At 64.9% G+C, this 21040-nt stretch overlaps 4 protein-coding genes across 4 annotated transcripts; 3 read left to right on the forward strand and 1 right to left on the reverse strand.

Annotated features, from left to right (window-relative positions):
- Positions 1-205: 205 nt before the first annotated feature.
- RGS14 (regulator of G protein signaling 14) lies at positions 206-6904 on the reverse strand. The gene is made up of 15 exons (XM_084535357.1): positions 6725-6904; positions 5393-5414; positions 4264-4418; positions 4087-4179; positions 3713-3856; positions 3472-3621; positions 3214-3334; positions 2996-3120; positions 2730-2927; positions 2569-2645; positions 2340-2466; positions 2052-2133; positions 1793-1851; positions 1521-1635; positions 206-1316 (listed from the first exon to the last, which is right to left on the reverse strand). Exons 1-15 carry the CDS (start codon positions 6767-6769, stop codon positions 1078-1080), a joined length of 1752 nt encoding a protein of 583 aa, XP_084391483.1. The 5' UTR covers positions 6770-6904; the 3' UTR covers positions 206-1077.
- A 142-nt stretch (positions 6905-7046) lies between these two features.
- On the forward strand, positions 7047-11199 carry LOC311444308 (ADP-ribosylation factor-like protein 3). Its single transcript, XM_084535358.1, has 5 exons — positions 7047-9120; positions 9203-9319; positions 9410-9460; positions 10143-10328; positions 10416-11199. Exons 1-5 carry the CDS (start codon positions 8881-8883, stop codon positions 10461-10463), a joined length of 642 nt encoding a protein of 213 aa, XP_084391484.1. The 5' UTR covers positions 7047-8880; the 3' UTR covers positions 10464-11199.
- Positions 11200-11298: 99 nt separating this feature from the next.
- On the forward strand, positions 11299-14951 carry LMAN2 (lectin, mannose binding 2). The gene is made up of 8 exons (XM_084535292.1): positions 11299-11461; positions 11550-11668; positions 11761-11878; positions 12379-12458; positions 13475-13636; positions 13809-13923; positions 14205-14324; positions 14396-14951. The coding sequence occupies exons 1-8, from the start codon at positions 11311-11313 to the stop codon at positions 14554-14556; spliced, it is 1026 nt and encodes a 341-aa protein (XP_084391418.1). The 5' UTR covers positions 11299-11310; the 3' UTR covers positions 14557-14951.
- A 706-nt stretch (positions 14952-15657) lies between these two features.
- B4GALT7 (beta-1,4-galactosyltransferase 7) lies at positions 15658-18272 on the forward strand. The gene is made up of 6 exons (XM_084535293.1): positions 15658-15794; positions 15920-16258; positions 16825-17050; positions 17289-17372; positions 17547-17651; positions 17792-18272. Exons 1-6 carry the CDS (start codon positions 15748-15750, stop codon positions 17945-17947), a joined length of 957 nt encoding a protein of 318 aa, XP_084391419.1. The 5' UTR covers positions 15658-15747; the 3' UTR covers positions 17948-18272.
- The last annotated feature ends 2768 nt before the right edge of the window (positions 18273-21040 follow it).

Genomic DNA, 21040 nt, shown 5'->3' on the forward strand with positions numbered 1-21040 from the left:
TGAGAAATGGGGCTGCTGGTGCTGCCCAGGGCAGAGCGGCACGGCTGGGGGCTGTACGGCCACCGGCAGGGCTGTGGGGGCTGGCCCCGAGGGGCTTTGTGGGGTATTTGGGGCGCAGGGAGGTGATGCCACCAGAAGCATCCCTTGGCCACCCCGGGCACAGCCTGGCTCCCCAGCGGGGCAGGAAAGAAGGCGAGAGAAGTGCTTCCAGGCAATGCTCTTTATTTCCCCCGGTTTCACACCACGGACAGGACCGAGCAGCACCACGGAGACACACGAGGGCTCTGTGCCAGCCCTGGGGGCCGGCCTGGGGGCTGTGTTTCCCCCCAGGAGGCTGCCCTGGGCCACCCCTCTGCCTCTGGCCGGGCAGTGGGGACCGAGCGGTGGCCCAGGGCGCAGCCGGGTCTGGCCACACGGGCAGGCTGGGCACCCGGCAGCACCCGGCAGCACCCAGGGCAGGCTGAGATGCTCAGCACCCAGAGGTGCTGCACTGCTCCGGCGCCTCCAGCACAGGGCAAGCCTGGCCCCAAAGGCTGAGAGCCCACTGCCCCAGCAGGGACAGGGCAGGGGGCTGTTTCTGCAGCCCCCATCATGTAGGGTCTTGCCATGGGAACCCACTGCTGGGATGGGGCTAAATCCATCCCCACCCGCTCTCCTGTCCCTGCCTGCCCATGGCACGGGGGCTTAGGGCTGCCCCGCCCTGCCACCCCATCCACCCACATCCTCTCCATCCCGCACGCCCTTCGGCTGGCAGGCTGCTTCCCGTGGGGCCGTGCCAGCCTGGCGCAAGCAGGATTCACCCCGAGGCAGCCCTGCCCCAGGCAGGGGAGGCAGAAGCACCGGGCAGGGCAGCGCCAGGCGCACGCGGGACGCTGCCGAGTGCTTTGCAGCAGGGGGGGGCTCAAACTATGTACAGGACTCCCTGGACGTGCACCGGGATGTGGCCCCACCGAGGGGCACGGCAGCTGCTCGACCACTCACAGCAACACGACACGAGTTTGGGACGGGACGTGGACGAATCTGCGGTCCGGGCAGTGTCGGTGGCGCCAGGCGCTGGGTGCGGGCGTGGGGCAGGGCTCACCGGGGCTCCTGCTCGACCGCGGGCTGAGCCGACGTGGGATCCTTGGTGGGGCCGGGGTGGTTGCTCCCCTGGGATCCTGGGTGAGAGGCGTTGGGCTGATCGGAGCCCCCGCAGGCGCTGCCGTCCTGCCCCGGCAGCTGGAGGAAGTCAGGCAGCACCAGGTCCTCCTTGGAGAGCAGCCCCCGCTGGTCGTTGGCCCGGCAGCTCTGGGCACGGTTCAGCAGCTCCACCAGCCCTGGGGGAAAAGCAGGACACGCACCTCAGCCCGGCACCGCCACCCTCTCCTAAAAGCCTTGGCCTGATGTGACCCCAAAAGCAGCACCCGTAGCCTCTCCACGGGACCCCGCGCCCACGGGACCTCACCCAGCAGGGACCCTGCTCCCCTCACCGCCCCGTGTTTTGCCCCAATCCCGTGGGTTTGGGGTGCGCCAGCTCTCACCTTCCAAGTCGTAGGTGCGGCGGTTCAGGTTGGTGGCAGCCGAGGACCGGGGCCTGCAGGAGGAGGAGGGCAGCCCCCACGGCGCATCGGCCTCTGCTCCTGTCGGGCTTCCCTCCTGCGGCGAGCGGCCCAGCTCAGCATGGGGGCAGGGAGGCAGTGTTCCTCCACCCCACAGCAGCCTGCTCCTGCCCCTGCAGCGGGCACCCCTTCCCCACGGCACCCCCGCAGCCCGGGGCATCTCCCCTCCTGACCAGGGCAGAGCCGGGACTCACCTCGCTGCGCAGCGGGGAGGGGGTGGCTGCAGCCTCGGCGCTCTCTGTCACTCTCACGTCTGCAAGGTGTAGGGTGGGGATCAAAATTTTGGGCCTGGCTGGTGACGGGACAGAGCCCACGCAGGGAGCAGGAGCCGTGGCCAGCAGAAAGCAGCCCGGCCCCGTGAGCAGGATGGGCCAGGGACACAGCTCAGGGTGCTGGCACAGCTCTGGGGAGTGACATGGCTCGGGAGGGGACACGGCTGTCCCCAGGCATTACCTGCTGGCGTTTCCAGGACGAGTTTCTGCGCAGCCACCGTGCTGACCAGCTTCTCTAGGTCCAGCACTGCTGACTCACCTTGCTGCAATGGGGAACCCCAACATCACACCGCTGTGACACAGCGCGTGGCAAGGGTACCCATGGCACCAATGTCACAGCTCGCTGGCCACAGCCCCTCCAGTTTGGGGGCTGCCCGGCACCCAGCGCGCCCACCCGGTGCTGCCCAGCTCAGCACGGATCGCTGAGACCCCCCCGGACCCCCCAGCCCAGCGCTGTGGCTGCCCTCACCCGGCGCAGCAGCGCCAGCTCCACGTTGACGCCGTATTTGCCCAGCACGGGCTGCAGCGCTTCCCGGATGCGCTTGGTGGACTTGGCCGTGATGCGGATGGTCTTGCTGAGGGAGGAGATCTCCAGGCTGCGGGGAAGGAAGAAGACGTGAGAGGTGTCAGCGGCTCTGCAGGGAGGTTGGGGCGGGCGACGTGGCCTGGAAGGCATTCATCCCGAAAAGGACACTCACTCAAAGCTGATCCTGTTCTCCAGCTTCACCTCCTGGTCTGCCAGCACGCAGCACTCCTGGTCCAGCACCAACGCTTTCTGCAAGAGCCAACGCATCAGCAGCCTCCTGGCAACATCCCCGCTTTGCCATCCCCGCTACCCAGAGCCCCCCCTGCCCCGTACCTGCTCGTTGCCCACCAGGTACACCTTGATGTCGGGGAGGCTGAAGCCTCGCTTCTCGCATATCCCGGCCAGCATGTCGCGGATGGAGAGGCCGGGCCGCACGGCGGCCAGCGAGGCCGTGCCGTCGGGCAGGTAGACGCAGCAGTACTTGGTGGGCTTGGCCTCAGCCTCGCTGCCCCCCAGGCTCTTGCGATGGCCCTGCAGGATGGGAGAGGTGCCGTCAGCAGGGCCAGTGATGGCACAGGGCTGGTGCGGCGAGGACTCACCTCCGTCCAGGGGCTGGCGGCCGTGCCGGCCGAGGAGAGAAAACCCAGGTCCAGGCTGGCAGAGGAGTTGAGGGAGCCCTGAGACTCTCGCCACAGCACGGCGCTTCCACCACCTTCTCCCCCGTCTAGGACAAGCGGACATCCGTGGATGGGAACGGCATGGGGATGGGGACTGCGTGGGGACGGGGCTGTCCCCCGCTGCCCCGCGCGGCGCCTACCTGCCCAGGAGGGCTCCCGTCGCTCGCCCTTGCGGAAGGAGCGGCGGGGGCTGCGGGTGGCCCCGCTGCCGGCCGTCTCCACGCCGAGAGGCAGGGACTTCCCCAGCTTCAACTTTGACTTCTAGGGTGCGGAGAGGAAGCTCAGCCTCCGTTCCCCGCCACGTCTCTGTCCTCAGCCCGTGGCCAGGCCTGTGACATGGTGGGGATGGTGCCCGGCCCCAGGATGGGATCGTGTCCCCCCCTTTGCATCCCGCTCACCTTGCTGAGGTCTGGGGGGGGGCTGCTGCTGCGGGAGTGGGGCCGCAGGTCCGGCAGGGGCTGCCCCTGGCTCTCGGCCCTCAGGCAGGCTTGGTAGAGGGGGGACTTCACGAAGCGCGTGTAGCTGTCGAACTTCATCAGGTTAAAGATCTGCGAGGGGAGGAGGTGCCCGCTCAGCGCCCCAGCCCATGGCTCCCTGGGGGGCTGCTGGAGTGGGGCTTGGGGGGAGAGATTGTCTCACCTGGAGCTGCTGGAGGCGGAACATGTCTGGGGAGGGGGTGGCCAGCATGTCCTCCCCGATCCAGGCCTGCCTGTCGATGTTGACGGGACTCACCGAGTGGCTGGAGAGGAACTCGTCGTAGATCCGCCGTGCCTCCTGCGCCAGCTGGGAGAGGGGGGTCAGGATGAGGCCAGGAGCCCCCTCCCCTCCCCTCCGAGCCCCTGAGCACTGGGCCAAGTCCCCACCAGGGCCACCTCACAGCTGGGGGACCGGCATCGGCCCCACATCCAGCACCGAGCTCTGGGCACAACGCGCTGCTCCATCCCCTTGTCCTGACCAGAAGAGACCCAACCTCCCGTGCCAGAGATTTGCAGCCTCAGCTGCGGGGCCGCTACCTGCTGCGTGTCGCTGGCCGGGATCTGCTGGAAGCGCTCGCATGCCTGCCAGAAGTAGACGTTCTCGGCGCTGAACTCCTTCTTGAGGAACTCCTGGGGGGGCAGAGAGCTGCGTGAGGGATGCTGGAGGCCAGGACGGCTGCAGGGCTGGTGTGGGGTCTGGGCTGCGGCACTCACGGTGAAGTAGGTGACAGCCACGCGGTCCTGCAGCAGCGTCTCGAAGGACTCTGCCCAGCTGCCCACGGAGCCGTGCGCGGAGCTGCAGGTGCTCTGCGGGGCGGGCAGGCTGTTCACGCTGTGGTTGCTGCCCCGGGCCCTGGAGGCGTTTAATTCTGGGAGAGAGAAAGGCTCAGGTCCGGTGGCTGAGCATCGTGGCCACCCTGTTTGGGGGCATGCGTGGCCAGGGCTAATTCAGCCCCGAGGTGCCCACAGCCCACAGTGCCTGCCCCAGGTTCATCTGCCCCGTATGGGCTGCCCTGAGCCTGCGAGGTGTCGGGGTGGGAGCACGAGGAGCCGAGCTGCTGCTCTGTGCATCGTGGCATCGCCAGCAGACGAGTGCCGTGATGGCACAGCACCGTGGTGGCACAGCGCCGTGGTGGCACAGCCGACACCTTCCGGCGTGACAGCAATCCCTCCCGGTGACAGCGCTCCCTCCCGGGGCTGTCACCGTCACTCCACGTGTGACTCATCTCCCAGGGGAACAAAGCAGCGCGTGGGGAAGGCGCCCAGCGGGGAGGGGAAGCAGAAGGGCAGGGAGACGAGGGGCAGGCTGGCGGGGAGGGTGGGTGGGGGGCTCCTCTGGCACCGCGACCCCGCTGTGCCTCGATTTCCCTTCTCTGCTCCTCTGGCCCTGGCCGCTGTGGGCACAGAAATGGTCAGCCCCGGCCTTAAAGGAAGCCGAGGGGAACAGAGATGAGTGCATTCAAACGCAGCCCTCCTCCTAAAAGAGGGAAGTCCCCACGGCCAGCCAGCTCCTGCTCGGGTCTGACTGGTGGCAACGGGGAGCAGGGGGTCGCTTGCCAGAGGAGCTCGGGGCGCACAGGGGGAGTCTCCTGGTAGAGCCAGCGGGAGGGGGGCAGCATCCCAGCGCCCCCCCAGCAGAGGAGGCAGCTCACTGCTTTGCCAAGCTCTCTGCCCTTCTTGTTCTGCCCGAGGCCAGGCATGACTTGGCAAACAGACAGCCTCCCCCACAGCTACCGGGCTCTGCGTGCCCCAAGCCAACACCCAGAGTCCCATCCGAGCAGGGGGGAGCCGGGCACAGCAGGGCTTCCCCCTCCCCGGGTGAGGATGCGAGGAGCAGCCTTACCTCCATCCGACACGGCCGGGCCCTGTGGGGTGGAGAGGAGAGGTGTGAGGGAGGGCGAGGAGCTGGAGCCAGGGGCCGAGCCGCCGGCAAACACCGCCCCGTGCAATTTGGGGCTGCTGCCCCATGGTGTGGGGGCAGGCCGTGGGGCTCCCCCCCAGCACGGCGAGCAGCCGCGGGGGGCTCCCGAGGAGCACGCAGCCTTTCTCCCCACCGGTGTGCGCCTGGGCTCAGCGATGGGGAAAGGGCAGATGCTATCGGCCACAACCCCGCAGCTACCCGGGGAGGAGAGAAGCAGCCTCCCCGGCACAGGAAGAGGAGGGGAGGAGGGGAGGGAAGGAAGGAGAACCACAGCCCCAGGCAGGCAAACTGCTCGCTGCTTCGGGGCCTGGGGCTACTGGAGAGCCAGCACCCAGGAGAGGGCACCTCCGGGTCCCGCAGCATCCCTTGGGCTGCCCCGGGCGCCTCCCTTGGGGACGTGGCACCCCGGGGAGATGAGTAGAGCCCGCATGGGGCGTGCCGGCTGCCCACCGCCCCCCTGAGCCACCCTGGAGCCGTGCCCTGGGCCTTGCTGGCCGGTGTCCCCCCAGCCCCACACACCCCAGCCTGCCCTGCAGCCCCCAGCCCAGCCCCACGCACCCCGGCCCCGCTGCCTCCTACCCCAGCCCCATAACACGCCCCTTGCCCCCTGGTAGCCCACCCCCAGACCCCTGCCATGCCCCCTGTGGCAGCCCCGCACCTCCCAGCCCCGTTCATCCATCTCCGGCCCCACAACCCCACCTCGCCCCATCCTTGCTCTTCCCCATCCCCATCCATCCCTGGTACACACCCCAAACTCCCTGGCCCTAAACCGCCCAGCCCTACACCGCCCAGCCCCAAACTCCCCAGCACCACAGTCACCAACCCCAAACTCCCCACCTCCAAACTCCCCACCCCCAAACCCCCTGGCCCTAAATTCCCCATCCCCAAACTCCCCAGCCCCAAAACCCCCAGCCCCAAACTCCCCAGCACCAAACCCCCCAGCACCAATTTCCCCATCCCCAAATTCCCCATCCCCAAACTCCCCAGCACCAAACTCTCCAACCCAAACCCCTCAGCCCCAAACCCCCCATCCCCAAACCCCCAGCCCCACACTCCCCAGCCCCACACACCCATCCCCGCTCACCCAACCCCACACATCTCCACCCACCCACCCCAGCAGCGCCTCCTCACCCCATCCCCACACCCCCCATCCCCACAGCCCCCTCCTGCCCCATCCCCATCCCCATCCCCGCGCCCATCCCCGGTACCCCATCAACTCCTCCCGGTGCGCTCCCGGTTCCCGGTGGCGCTCACCATGCGCCCGTTGTGGACCAGCAGCAGCTTGCCCTTGCCCTGCATCCCTGGCACGGCCCGGTGCCGGTGCCGGTCCCGGTAGCGGTCCCGGTGCCGGTGCCGGTGCCGGTCCCGGCGGGTTACCGGCTCGGCCCGGCGCCCCGCAGCATCCCCGCCCGGTGGCGCGGCGCGACCGGCCCGGCCCTCCCGGCACCCCCGGCACCGCCGGCACTGCCGCTTTCGGCTGCCACAGGAAATGTCGCTATGGGAACCCAGACCGCAGCCGAGGGGGGAGCGGAGCCGCCCTCCCGACGCCGCCACCGGGAACGGGACCGCCACCGGCACCGGCTCCGGGGATGGCTCCGGGAACGGCACCGGCGCCGCCGCCCTCCCGCTGCCCGCCCCGGGTTCCCCCGCAGGGCACCGGGCACCGGCTCCTGGTTCTGGGGGTGACCCCGTGCCCCGTGGGGAGCCGCCGGTACCGGGGGTACTGGGGGCGAGCCACGCTCAGCACAGAGCTGTGGCCATGGTTCGGTGCCTGCTGGCAAGCGGGAGGGGATTTTGGGCAGGTTTTGTAGGGTTTTGTAGGGTTTGGTGGGAGATATGAGGAACCGGGTGAAGCGCGAGCACCGCGCTCACGGGGATGTGGGTGTTTGGGGTGCAAGGTGTGGGGTGAGCCCCCAGGCAGCTGGTGCCGGTGTGGGGACAGCCGAAGCGTTAATGCTGGCAGCACGCGCACGGTGGCGAGGCCGAGGCCGCTCGCGCCTCTCGCCGTCCCGTTGTTTGCCTTGGCTCCGTGACGGGAGTTATAAATAAAAATGTCTCACCCCGGGTGCGTGACTCACGGCCCTCCCCGCAAAGGGTAACCTCCGCTAGGAAACCTGAGCCGGGGACCGAGCCGCAGCGAGAGTGAATGCACCGCTGGATTCACGTATTTTCGTGTTTTTATCCCAAATGGCGACTGGGTGAGACCCCTGCCCCATTGGGGTTAGGGTGGGCTGCTGGGGACAGCAGTGCCTGTGCCCCACCACACCCCGTCCCCTGCTGGCTGCCAGCAGGCCGGTGGTTTCCCTCGGATGGGAGAAGCTGACGTGGCCCAGGGTGGCTTTGGCCAGCCGTGCCCCGGCGTCGCCTCCTGCCACACTCCAGGATGCAGGGAGTGGGATGCAGGCAGTGGGATGCAGGGAGCAGGATTCTGGCCCCACAGGATGTGCCTGGGGTGAGGGGTGCAGTCCTGCTGCCCTCCTTCCATCCCCGTCCCCTGCCCGTGGCATCCCTGTGCCGGTGACTCCAGCAGGGCTTTGGGCTCTGGGCTGGCGCTCGTCCCTGCTGAGCTCTGCTCGGCGCCGTCTGGCGCCGCGGGGCCGAGGGGATGGGTTGTGGCTGCTGGTGTCACCTCATCCTGCTGATGCGAGTGGAATGTGGGGACCGGGATGTGCCGGAGGAGGCGTCGGCCCTTTCTGGGCCAGCTCCACACGCCGAGAGGCTCTGCCTGCCTCCTCCATCCCGGCTGGGGCCGCAGGGCCTCTCCTGGGGACAGCCGTGCCCTGGCTGTGCCACTCTGTGTCCCTTGGCCATGCTCTGCCAGAGCATCGTGCCCACGATGCCCAGATACCACGTCCTCCTGCTGCACTGGTGCTGTGGGGAGAGGAGATGCTCGGTGCCCCCTGGTTTATCCTCGGTGCCCCCTGGTTTGTCCTGGGGGTAGGGAGCAGGGGGAGGTGACGGCTGGGTGACAGCTGGCTGGGGGATTTGCCGAGGGCATTATTCAATGCTGTGGGTAAATGGAGAAACAGCAGCTAATTCTGGAGCCCGTAATCCTCTTCCTCCCCCAGGGATGGGGAGCGTGCCAGTCACGCAGATGCCCCCCGGCATCCCCTGAGGCGTGCTGTGGGCTGCAGCCGCTCCCAGACCATGGGCGAGGTGAAGAAGGTGAGGGGGGGTCTGGCTACACCCTGCCTGCCCCGGGGTGGCTGCGCTGGCACCAGCTCCCGGCTGGCAGAGCAGGGCCAGGACTCAGCCCCCAGCCTGCCAGGAGCTGGCCAAGCTCCCAGGGGACAGGGACAGCCCACCCAGGGGAGGGGGACAGGCTGGGTTTATCTGAGGTGGGGTAACCTCAAGCTTGGGCACCTCGGGACTAAGTCCTGGAGCTCACTCGGGCTGTAGACACGGGGAAAATGACCAACAGAGCACCCAGATCCCCCCACCGAAATGAGGGTGCTCTGCAGCGACCCGGCACCCCGCAGGGCTCCCCCAGCCCCCCGCGCCCCCAGGGGCTCCTCTCCGTCATCCAGAGGCTGCGGGGCTCCCCGGGGCAGGAGCTCCGCATCGTCCTGCTGGGGCTGGACAACGCGGGCAAGACCACGCTGCTGAAACGCCTGGCGTCCGAGGAGGTCACCACCATCACCCCCACCCAGGTAGGGGCTGACGCGGACCACGCGAGGCAGGACCACGCGAGGCAGGTCCTTGGGTGACGCCGGGGTTTGGTTCCCCACGCAGGGGTTCAACATCAAGAGCATCCACTCGCACGGCTTCAAGCTGAACGTCTGGGACATTGGGGGGCAGCGCTCCGTCCGCCCCTACTGGAGGAAGTACCTGGGCAGCACCGACCTGCTGGTGAGTGCTGGAGCCATGCTGCAGCGAAGCCCCTGCAGCAGGCAGAGGCAAGGAGGGGCTGCCCACTGTCCCTTTTGTCCCCCCTGGCAGATTTATGTCATTGACAGCGCAGACCAGAAGCGCTTTGAGGAGACAGGGCAGGTATGAGGGGGGCTGGATTAAGGGGCGGGTGGGGTTGGGGGCTTGGACGTGGCACTGCCAGCTGCTGGAGGCTGAAGCGGGGAGCGAGGTTGTTCCCTGTGACTGCTACAGGCTGTCCCCTGGGCCAAGCTGTCCCCATAGGTGCACAGGAAGGGCACGCAGCTCTGCCCCAGCCAGCTCTCCCCATTTTACTGGAGCTGGGGGTGATGCCCCAGGAGTGCCCAACATGGGGGTGGGTGACTGCCTCTGATGGGGATCCTCCCAGCGCCAGGGGAGCCATACGACAAAGCAAAGCTTTCCTCCTTGAAGCTCAAGTAGTGAACTCAGAATTACAAAACCTGGAAAGTAAAACCGAAGGTGAGACTCCCAGTGCCAGTCAAGGCTGTGCTGACACCAAACGCCGCCTGGAACGGAGGCGTGGGTGCGCCAGACAGCCGGGGCTGACAGCAGCCTCCTGCCGCTGCCCTTTGCCCAAGGCGCGCTCGGTGCCGGGTGTGTTTATCCCCCAGGTGATGCTGAGAGCGGCTCCAGATTCTCTGCGGGGCAGATGTAGCTTCAGGGGTGCACATCTGCCCCTTGGGATATGGAGATCTCACGGCATCTTTGGATTTGGGTTGTGGGGAGCGAGCTGCCCCAGCCTGCTGGGGGGCAGCGCTCCTGGGACAGGGTTATCTCTTGGCAGGAGCTGGCTGAGCTCACCGAGGACGAGTCTCTCACGGGGGTCCCACTGCTGGTGTTTGCCAACAAGCAGGACCTGGTGACGGCAGCACCTGCGGCCGAAATCGCCGAAGGGCTGAGCCTCCACACCTACCGGGACCGGGAATGGCAGATCCAGGCCTGCTCAGCCCTGTCCGGGGAAAGAGTGCAGGTAGAGAGGCGAGGGCACTGCGGGGTGGGAGAGGACCTAAAGGCCTGCCGTGCTTTGGGGCTGTGCTCACGTCTCTCTTCCTTCCAGGATGGGATGAACTGGATTTCCAGCCAGATCATGAGCAGGAAGAAGTGAGAGCTGGGAAGTGCCAGACTGGACTGAGCTGCGGGTCCCTAAGCCATGGCCAACCGCCCTGGTCCCCATATTCCACCCAAAGGCTTGACGGGGCCCTGAGCCTCAAACTCTTGCTCAGATGGGTTTTTCACCTTTTTTTCATGGGTTTTTCACATGGGTTTCTCACATGGTTTTTTTCACCTAGTCTTTCACTGCTCGTCTGCCCACATCACTCTGCACACCCTAGATAAAGATGCAGCCAAACCCCTCCATTCCTGCAGGATGTGGCTGCTGCCTCCCCAGAAAAGCAGTCAGACATTGGGACGGGTTGCCCAGGGTCACCAACCCTGGGGGTGTCCACGGAGAGGTTGGATGTGGTGCTTGGGGACACGGTTTGGTGACAGTGGTGGCAGGGGGTGGTTGGACTACACGGTCTTGGAGGGCTTTTCCAACCCTAATGGTTCGATGAGAAGGATTTTGTGATTCTACGAGACAAGCTGTGGAGCTTAACGGCCGTGGGTGGCTCTCAATAAAGCCCGTGACCCCACACCGCCTCAGCCATCCCTTCCTATGGCGAGGGCTGCAGGCCCCAAAGCCCGCCGCCATCTTGTGAGGCGTTGCCATGGCAACAGCGCTGCCGGCAGGGGAGGAGGCGGCACCACCACGAGGCGCAGTCCGAGCGGACTACATCTCCCGGCATCCCTCGCTCCCACCGCCGCGCACTGCACGCCGGGAGGCGCCCCTCCCTCCGCCCATAGGCGGCACCCCCTGAAGGGGGCGGGCTCTCGGCAGTGTAGCGCTCGCTGATTGGCCGCGCGGCCCGCCGCTCAGCGGGAGGGCGGGGCGGGGCGGAAGGCGGAAGCGGAGCATGGCGGCGGCGGCAGGAGCGGGTGCGGGTGCGCGGCTGTGGGCGGCCGCGGTGCTGCTGCTGGCGGGGGCCGGGCCCGCGCCCGCCGAGCTGACGGACGGCAACAGCGAGCACCTGAAGCGCGAGCACTCGCTGATGAAGCCGTACCAGGGTGAGCGGGGACCGGGGGGAGGACGGGGGACGACACCGGGGGTGGAACCGGGCCCGGTGCTGAGGCGCGCTCCCTGTGCCCGCTGCAGGCGCGGGCTCGGCCGCCATGCCGCTGTGGGACTTCCAGGGCAGCACCATGGTCACCAGCCAGTACGTGCGCCTCACGCCCGACGAGCGCAGCCGGGAGGGCTCCATCTGGAACCGAGTGGTGAGCACCGGGTTGGGGGTGAGGGGGGTGGGAGGCACGGGGGGCTCCCCGTTAGCGCTGTCCTGACCCTGTCCTGCTGTCTGTCCGCACAGCCCTGCTTCCTCAAGGACTGGGAGCTCCACGTCCACTTCAAGATCCACGGGGCCGGCAAGAAGAACCTGCACGGGGACGGGCTCGCCCTGTGGTACACGCAGGAGCGCCTGGTGCCAGGTGGGTGTCCGGTGAGCGGCTGCCCTGCAGCTGATCTAGGCCTTCCAACGGCCGTGGGGCTGCTCCTGTGCTGGAGGGGCTTCAGAGCAAGGGGTTGAGCCCTCCTTGGCTGCACTTCATCTCCTTGGCGCTGAGTGCCTGCAGCTATGCACCTGCTAACCAGTGCTTCTGCAGCTCTTCCCAGTGGGCATCTCACCCCTGTCTCTGTGATGGCTCCTGGGAAGAGCAGCTGTCTGTGTGCAGCAGTGCAGGTGTTGTATCTGCTGGTCTCATGCAGTTGCTGCCTGGTTAAGCTTTGCTGAGCCGCTCGTGCTGGCTTCAAGGCACCTCAAAGCCCTCCTAACTTGGGATTTCAGGACGTGGGCACAGAATTGCGCAGCTTCTTCTGCTCACACAGGAAGGCTTAACTTCCTCTGGGCTCCTTGAGAAGTGACAGAAGGCTTCTTTGTTTCTGGGCACAAGTTTCTTCTGTTGGTTCACTTTGTTCTGCCCTGTTCCAGGTCCTGTATTTGGCAGCAAGGATAACTTTCACGGGCTGGCTATTTTCCTTGATACCTACCCCAATGATGAAGCAACAGAGGTGAGTAGTTCAGGGAGCTCGCTCGGTGCCATTTCCTCGTGGTTTCATGTTCCGAGTGCTTCATGACTGGGGCAAGGATAACTCCCTGTGTGAGAACAGGTGGTTCTTCCTGCTCTGGGAGCTGGCAGAGGATTTATGTGCATTAATGGAGACAAGAAGGTGCTTGCTCCATCTCCTGGTGTTGACTGCTCAGATGGTTCCAAGGCCTTTTCTCTGCTGGCTGGGAGGACAGCAGGGATCAAGCATGAACTCTGCACCAATAAGTTGGGTTAGAGGAATCCATCTGAAAGGGTACTCATCCTGAGCGTCACTTCTTGAACCTCTCTGATCATCCCACGCTGTTTCCGTTTCCAACGCAGGTGTCTCTAAATGAGAAGCTCCTGTGCTGGCTTTCTGCTCCAGAAATACTTGTGGTTGAAATACAGCTCGGTCCCAGGGGGGCAGTGGTCCTTTTCTTCTGCCCTGTTTTGCATTTGTGGATCTAGTTACAGCACAGTCAGACAATGTGAGGGTGTTAGGGAGATTTATCATACCAAAACCCCAATACTTATGTCACAAACACCTGGAAGCAGCCCTGTCCCCTCGTCTTTGTGCTCAGTGAGTCGTTGACTTGCCTCCAGTCAGTCCTTTTCAGTGTATGCCACGCACTGACTAAAAAAGCGTGGCTGTGGTTTTGCTGGTAATGAGCAATTGCTGCCCGTTAAAGTTCTGTGCTCTGTTTGTAGGCTTTTTACCCGGTTTTGTCTTTTCTCTGCAAGTCACTTGCCTTGTCGTGAGCCCACGAGGGGCCTCGACGCAGGAGATGAGAAAAAGCCACTGCTTTAGAGCAGAACAAGCTCTCGCTCGTTTTAGAAACAGCTTTACGTAGAACGGGAGCCTTGATCCAATTGTTCTGCTCTCCGTGCCGGCTCCGCAGCCGTGCAGCTCCCTTGCTGGGCTAACTTCTTGCCGAGGTTTCAGAGCAGGCAGGGGGAGGCTCCCGCGGGCTCTGTGCAGCGACGTTCTGCTCCCCGCAGCGCGTCTTCCCCTACATCTCCGCCATGGTGAACAACGGCTCCCTGACCTACGACCACAGCAAGGACGGGCGCTGGACGGAGCTGGCGGGCTGCACCGCCGACCTCCGCAACCAGAACCACGACACCTTCCTGGCCATCCGCTACTCCCGGGGCCGCCTGACGGTGAGCTGCGGGGGGAGCCTCGCGCCCGTTCGGCGGGGCAGTGCTGGGTGTTGCTGGTGGGGGCGGTTTTCCAGGCTCAGCCTCCTGCTCTCCAGCACCTCTGGCTCTAAGATTGCTGTCGGTTGGGCGGGAGGACAGCTGGTACTCTTGGTGAGCCCCCCTTGTCTCACAGGTGATGACAGACGTGGAAGATAAGAACGAGTGGAAGAACTGCATTGACATCGCGGGGGTCCAGCTGCCCACTGGCTACTTCTTTGGTGCTTCTGCGGGCACTGGAGACCTGTCTGGTGAGTGGGCTTGGCTCGCTGCTTGCTGCCACATCACACTGTGGGTGCCTTCCTTTCCTTGTTGTGGTTCTTGAAACCATGCTGGGTAGGGACCAACCTGGGAAAGGAGGCATCTAAAAGCTGAGGAACATCCGAAATGACAGCCCGATAGCTGGGCTGTGAGGGTGGCTGCGGAGGGAAGGAGACCTGCGCCTGGCAGAGCACAGATCCGGGCGTGCTCCGGAGGCGTGGGCGCTTCTCCAGGCTTCTGGCAGTCCCCAGTGCTGATGGTTGTTCCCTAGACAATCACGACATCATCTCCATGAAGCTGTTCCAGCTCATGGTGGAGCACCCTCTAGAAGACGAGACCGTTGACTGGACGAAAATTGAGCCGAGCGTCAGCCTCCTCAAATCACCCAAAGGTGAGGCTCTGTTGCTTCCCAGACCTCCGCTGGAGGATTGGGGCGTCCCTGTAACTTTTCTCTCCTTGCAGACAACGTGGATGACCCGACGGGGAATTTCCGAAGCGGGCCCTTGACCGGGTGGAAGGTGTTCCTGCTCCTGCTCTGCGCCCTGCTGGGCATCATCGTCTGCGCTGTGGTGGGAGCTGTGGTCTTCCAGAAGCGCCAGGAGCGGAACAAGCGTTTCTACTAGAGGAAGAACGGGGCTGTGGTTGTGCCCAAACCCTTCTTTTCTATGGGGAGCTGTAAAAAAAACAAACACAAACAACACAAACAAACAAACTGTGGTTTCTAAAAGCTGTTTCTGAGAAATACAAGAAGTATTTTCTTACCTGTCCGTGTGACCGTAACTCCTGCCGGACACCTGGCCTCCAGCGGGCCGGACCCAGGGGGGGCGATTCTTGTGGGGCCCCCATCTCCTGCAGCCCGGGCCGGGTGCCTCCCGCTGCCTTTCCGGGCCCCCCCTTTTGCCCCCCAGGACCTGCTGAGCTGCCCGGGGTGGGGTTTGGGGGGGGGCTGGTGGCGGCGGGCGTGAATGTAGGGGGTGTGTGGGGTCGGGGCTGTGAGGGCATTAAAGGACTGACACCACCTGCGGCTCTGCCTGTGTATGGGGAGGGGTTAAGGATGGGGGGGGAATGAATTTTTTGGGGGGAAATGAATGGGGACCAGATGTTCTTGGAGGTGTTTTCCGACCTTAATGATTCTGTGATTGTAAGTAAGCACCTCGAAGCAGGAGGAACTCTTAGTTTCCGGGGGGGAAAGGAATTTGGGGGAGGGAAGTGAAATGGGGGGAGTGAATGGGGAAGGAATAGGGGTGAATTTGGAGGAAGGCATGTAGGGGATGAACTGGGGAAAGGGGGGGAGGAATTTGGGGGAAGGGGGAGATGAATAGGGGGGAATAGGTTGGGGAGGGGTGAATTTGGGGGGAAGGGAGGATGGATTTGGGGGAAGAGGGGGTGAACTGGGGGAAAGGGAGAGGAGGGAATTGGGGGGTTGGGATGAGTTGAGGAGGGGGTGAATTGGGGATGGATTTTGGGGAAGGGGTGGGGGTGAATTGGGGATGGATTTTGGGGAAGGGGTGGGGTTGAATGGGGAGGGGATGAATTGGGGGAAGGGAGGAAGAGAATTGGGGGAATGGGGGAAATAAACGGGGAGGAATTGTGGAAGGGGGGTCCCTAACGATGCTGGGGGGGTGTGGGGTGGGGATGTCCCCGCCGTGCCCCCGGGCCCGCCCCCGTCCCCGTCCCGCCCCCGGCGGGCGGAAGGCAGCGGGGTGGCGGGGCCGGGCCTTGTTTCCGGGGGAGCGGCGGGGCTCAGCCAGCGTGGCCCGGCACCGGGACCGGCACCGGGACCCGCACCGGGACCGGGACCTCCGGGTACCGCTATGGGGCCGGGCCGCCGCAGGGCTGCGCTCCGCCTGCGCGGCGGCGGGTGAGAGGGGACGGGGACGGGTGGGGGGGGACACCGGGATGGGGAGGACACCGGGAGGATGGGGGGTGACACCGGGATGGGGGGGACACCGGGGGGTCCCCGTTGACCGCCCGCCGTGCCCCCAGGTCCCTGGGGCTCCTGCCCGGCAAGGTGTCCGTCTTCCAGCTCTTCTTCGCCGCGCTGCTGCTGGGTTTCGCCTCCCTGCTCTGGCTGCAGCTCAGCTGCTCGGGCGAGGGGGCACCCCCCGGGAGAGGGGTCCCCCGCCGCCCCTGCCCTCCCGAGCCCCGAGCCCCCCCGGTTACCGACGACGACCCGTCGTGGGGTCCCCACCGCCTGGCCCTGCTCGTCCCTTTCCGCGAGCGCTTCGAGGAGCTGCTGGCCTTCGTGCCCTACATGCACCGCTTCCTGAGCGAGAAGAGGATCCGCCACCACATCCTGGTGCTCAACCAGGTGGATCACTTTAGGTACCCCCCAGCACGAAGCTCGGGAGTGGGGGAGCCCCCTCTCCAAACCGAGGGGCTCGGGGCACGGTGCTCTGCCCGCTGCTGCTCGCTCTGAAGCTTACAGAAGGACAAAGCAGCGCCTCGTTTCCTTCCCTGCCGCCCTTCCTAAGCGAGAAGGGAATTCAGTCCCCAATTCAGTACCCCCAGATGTTGCAGCTTTCTTCCTGGTGCCACTTAGCCCCCAACCTCTGGGGCCGCTGAGTTCCTTGAGGTGTTTGGAAGTGCTGTAGCTTGCCCCGTGCTGCTCCCAGCCTTTGACCCCTTCGTGCTGGAAGGGGCTGAACCTCCGTATGTTGCTCTTAGGCTGAGCGTGCACAGCCCTGCACAAGGGCACAGCCTCAGGACATGCAGCTGGAGCACCTGGAGCTGTGCAGCCAGGGGACACCGTGTTTGTGTGTGCACAGAGGGGCTTTGTGGTGACAGCCCCTGTTTTTGGGGACCAGGTTGGGGCCGTGGGGCACGGGAGGTGGATGTGAAGGGATAACAGCTGCTCTGCGTGGTGCTGAGAGCCCCTGGTCCCGCGGCAGGTTTAACAGAGCGTCCTTGATCAACGTGGGCTTCCTGGAGAGCGGCAACGACACCGACTACATCGCGATGCACGACGTCGACCTCCTGCCCCTCAACGAGCAGCTGGATTACGGCTACCCCGAGGCAGGGCCCTTCCACGTGGCGTCCCCGGAGCTGCACCCGCTGTACCACTATAAAACCTACGTGGGTGGCATCCTGCTGCTCACCAAGCAGCACTACGAGATGGTGAGCGCGTGGGTGGGACACCGCGGCCGGTTTGGGGTACGACGTGGTCTTGGCACGCAGTCAGGTTGTGCTCTGTGCTCGGGAAGGGGGAAAAGGAGTCAAAATGCTACGGGGACAGGAGGGGGAAAGCTGAAGGTGTCCCTGGTGCTGGTGTCTGCTCCTTGCGCCACGAGGAGTTGTGCTGTGGCTGCAGGAGGAGAGCAGGACCCCGGCCTGTACAATGCCCCTCTCGTTTCAGTGCAACGGCATGTCCAACCGCTTCTGGGGCTGGGGCCGGGAGGACGATGAGTTTTACCGACGTATCAAAGGAGCTGGTCTCCAGGTAAGCTGTGCTCCGTGGCCTCCTCAGTTGGAATTTTTCTCCTCGTCTCCCCACCAGACCCCTGCTGCAGCTATCGAGGCTGGGACAGGGGCAGGGCCCTTCCATGTGCCCTGCCGCGGCAGCAGGCACGGGCAGGCTTGCAGTGGCTTTACAAAAGCTTTCCTCTGCTCCCAGGTTCGCCGTCCCACTGGAATCACGACTGGGTACGAGACCTTCCAGCACCTGCACGACCCAGCCTGGAGAAAGAGAGACCAGAAGCGCATCGCTGCTCAGAAGCAGGTGAGGCCTGATGGAGGAGCACCAGGGGAGACGCAGGTTGTTACCACCACGTGCTCGGAGCCCTCCCTGCCAGCTCCCTGCTCCTCACCCAGGCACCGGGTGCTTTCTCCTGAGCGGTTTCATGTTTTTCTCTCCTTCAGGAACAGTTTAAGGTGGACCGGGAGGGAGGCCTGAACAACGTGCGGTACCGAATCGAGTCACGGACGGCTCTGAGCGTGGCAGGAGCCCCCTGCACCGTCCTTAATATCTTGCTGGACTGTGACACAAACGAGACCCCCTGGTGCACGTTTGGCTGAGCCCGTCCCCGTGCGCTGTGCTCGTGCCGAGGCGCCGGGGCTGCCGCCGAGCTGCTTGGAGCAGGCAGGATTTGCGCAGCAGACGAGCGTGGCGGTGCTGGCAAGACGCAGAGGAACAGAAAGGGCTGAGGACTTGTCTTTGCTGGGACCAGCAGAAGAGGCCAAGAGCAGGACTCCGTGGCATTGCTGCAAACACCGGTGCTGCCTCCCAGGGCAGGTGCAGGAGGCGTTTTATTCTGTGCTGGACGTGGCGGAGCTGCCACCCGGTTCAGAGGACAATAAAGAACTGTCAGGGCATCTGTCAGTAAATGCCCTGCAACATGCAGCACTGCTACTTTTTTCCTGTTGCCTTCCCCTGAGTGGTTTCAGTGCAGCCATTTCTAGCTCAGCCTCTGGACAGGCAATCTGCTCTGCTTCAGAGGGGTGTGAGGGCCGTGGTGTGGGCTCAGGACTTGTCTGGATCAGTGGGAGGCTTGGGGAAGGTGCCTGGGCCAAGTAGCCACGCCAGCCCCAGGGTGCTGGACACAAGATAGGGAGGAGGAGGGAAACATCCCTGTCTGGCTGCCGGGAAGGTGCCTGGGGGCACTGCAGCAGGGATCCAGGGCTGGGGAAGCAGGGAAGGTCCCTCTGGCCTGGCTGGTGATCCTCACCTGATCCCGGTGATCCTGGCTGAAGCCCTGGGAGCTGCTAGTGGTTTGGGTTTGGTGGAAATCAGCCCCACCTGCACTGTTTGCTGGGAAGCGTGATCCTGCAGAGCAGCGCAGGAGGGGCAGGCCAAGGGCCTGAGCCCCGAGATGGTCCTGGTCACTGTCCCCAGAGCCGATGGCTGTGCTGCCCATGCTTGTGCCAGGAGTGAGCAGGCTCTGTGACCTCTAGGATGCTTCTGCTCACCCTGACCTGCCAGCTCTGGGCTCCTTTCCTCCTGCAGCCTGGCCTGGCCACTTGCTGGAGCTGCTGGCTGAATCCGTGCCATGCTGCTCCAAAGTACAGGGGGCTCGGGCTGGCTCACAGACACTGCCATGTGTAGGGTGCACGATGCTGCCTCCGGGACCCTGGCACCCGTTCCTGGTGCTGCTGCCTCCTCAAGCTGGGCAGCGCCTCCCAGCCAAGCGTTCGGCCCCATCACCAGCGCCGCGCTGGGCTGGCACCCGGCCTGCCACCTTGCCTGGTCCCCTTCTGTCCTTGTCCCTTCTGCCTGGCGCTTCCTGAAGCAGTTGCCTTGCCGGGTGCCGACAGAAGCTGTCACCATCCCGAGAAGCCAAGGAGCTTCCTGTCCCGCAGGGACACGGCACCTCCGGGGAAGAGCCCTGAGATGAGGGAGCCGAAAGCGTCAGAGCTGTGCGGGGGTCTCAAACCACATGGGGGGAGCAGGTCCTGCTGGATCTGCTGCCACCTGCCTTCCGTGCTGCTCCGGAGCTGGATGAGGAGTGCAGGGCCCTGAGTACCGGGGTGCTGCCTTCAAGGAGGGGTCAAGGTGTTGGCAAGGCTCAGCCCGAGCTCCTTGCATCATCCAACGCGCAGCCTGTGCTCCTCCCCAGCTCGGGGCCTGTCCTTGCCCCGGGGCAGGGGGGAACGCGCTGCCCAGGAGCTCCCCAGGGCCTCTCCGCCCTGCTGGCCCTACCGCAGGGTGTGGGCTCACCCGGCCAGCGCCGCCTTGGCTCTTCATGTCCTTGTCCCCAGCCTGGCGCTGATATCCTGCATGAAGATTGCAGGCTGCTTTGGTCCCGTGCATGGAGGCATCTCCTAGACCCATTTTGTCCTTGCCTGTGGGGTGATGTCGGCCCAGCATCACCACTGCAAAGGCCCACGGTGTGCCACGGGGCGTGCGAGCACCGACCCCAGTCCCTTTTCCATCCCTTGGGTTTTGGGATTGGCCATCCGTACGTCAGCCACCTATCTGTGCCCGAGCCGCAGCCTGGGCTGGTGGAGGCAGATCAAAGGATCCAAAATAGATGACACAGTTTCGTCAGGTTTCACGAAGCCGGAGCTGTGCAGAAGCAGAGAGCATATGTGCACCTCGCACTTCGCTCAGCGCTAAAGGCTCCTCTCCCGCTGCCTGGCAGCTATTTCTCAGCTCCGCTCGCAGCCCCCTCATCCTCCGGGTGCTTTTGTGGAAGAGGCGCCTTGCTGGAGACCCGGCTTCCTTTTATAGCCCTCAATGTGCCTCGGAGGTCGCTCAGCTCCGCTCCCCCCCCACGCACTTTGTTATTAGCAATGGCCCAGCGGGAGGGGCTGAGGCTTTTCCCCACCGCGTTTTTGCAGATGGTAACACCCTGCCTCCCAGCCGCCCGTGTCCCGGGAGCCCCGCGGAGCCGAGCCGGAGGCCTCCTGCCATTTCTATGCTTGGCTGGGTTCTCAGCAGCCCTTAGGAGGGGTCACGGCTCCATCTCACCCCAGGACACTCGGAGGCAGCGAGGGCTCCTGCAGTCCCAGCCCTGCCCCTCTGCTTCTCCCCCCTTCTGGGGCCCGAATTGCTGCAGTGAGCTGTGCGGGGGCTGCTGCAGGCACACGGGTGCCTTCTATTGCCAGGCTGGTTCAGACCAGGCAGTTCCCAGAGTGCTGGTGGCCGACCGAGCTGCGGCAGCATCGTGACAGTGCGGGGAGAGGCAGGGAGCTGCCATCATCCTGTGGGGACGTGCTGGAGGGAGCACAGCCCGTGATGGGGCTGGGATGTGGTGGCAGGAAGCGGGGCAGACGGGAAGGGATGCGATGAGTGCCCGTCACGACTCAGCCCAGCATCTCCACAACCTGTCTGGGCCTCAGTCCAGTCATCTATCACCGCCTGCCCCTGCAGCAAGGAAATGGGGACAAATGTGTGCGTGGCCACAGGCTGCTAGGTTTGGGGCAGAAGGCCGGGGTTTGTGTGGGAGGTGATGGATGAAGGGGCTGCGAGGGAGGGCAGGGTATGGCACTGCTGCCCCTTAGGGCCAACACCTTCCAAATCTTCCTCTCATCGCCTCCTTGCCCCAAGCCCAGGCTCGGGGGGCACCACCACAGACACGCGGTGCTCCGAGGCCGCCTGTGCCGTAGCGAGGAGCGCCGGGGAACACGGGGCTGGCGGGCGCGGTGGCGGCGTGCCTTGGCAGCAGGCCG

Source organism: Aythya ferina, assembly GCF_964211825.1.
Source record: "Aythya ferina genome assembly, chromosome: 14".
NCBI classification, from domain to species: domain Eukaryota; kingdom Metazoa; phylum Chordata; class Aves; order Anseriformes; family Anatidae; genus Aythya; species Aythya ferina.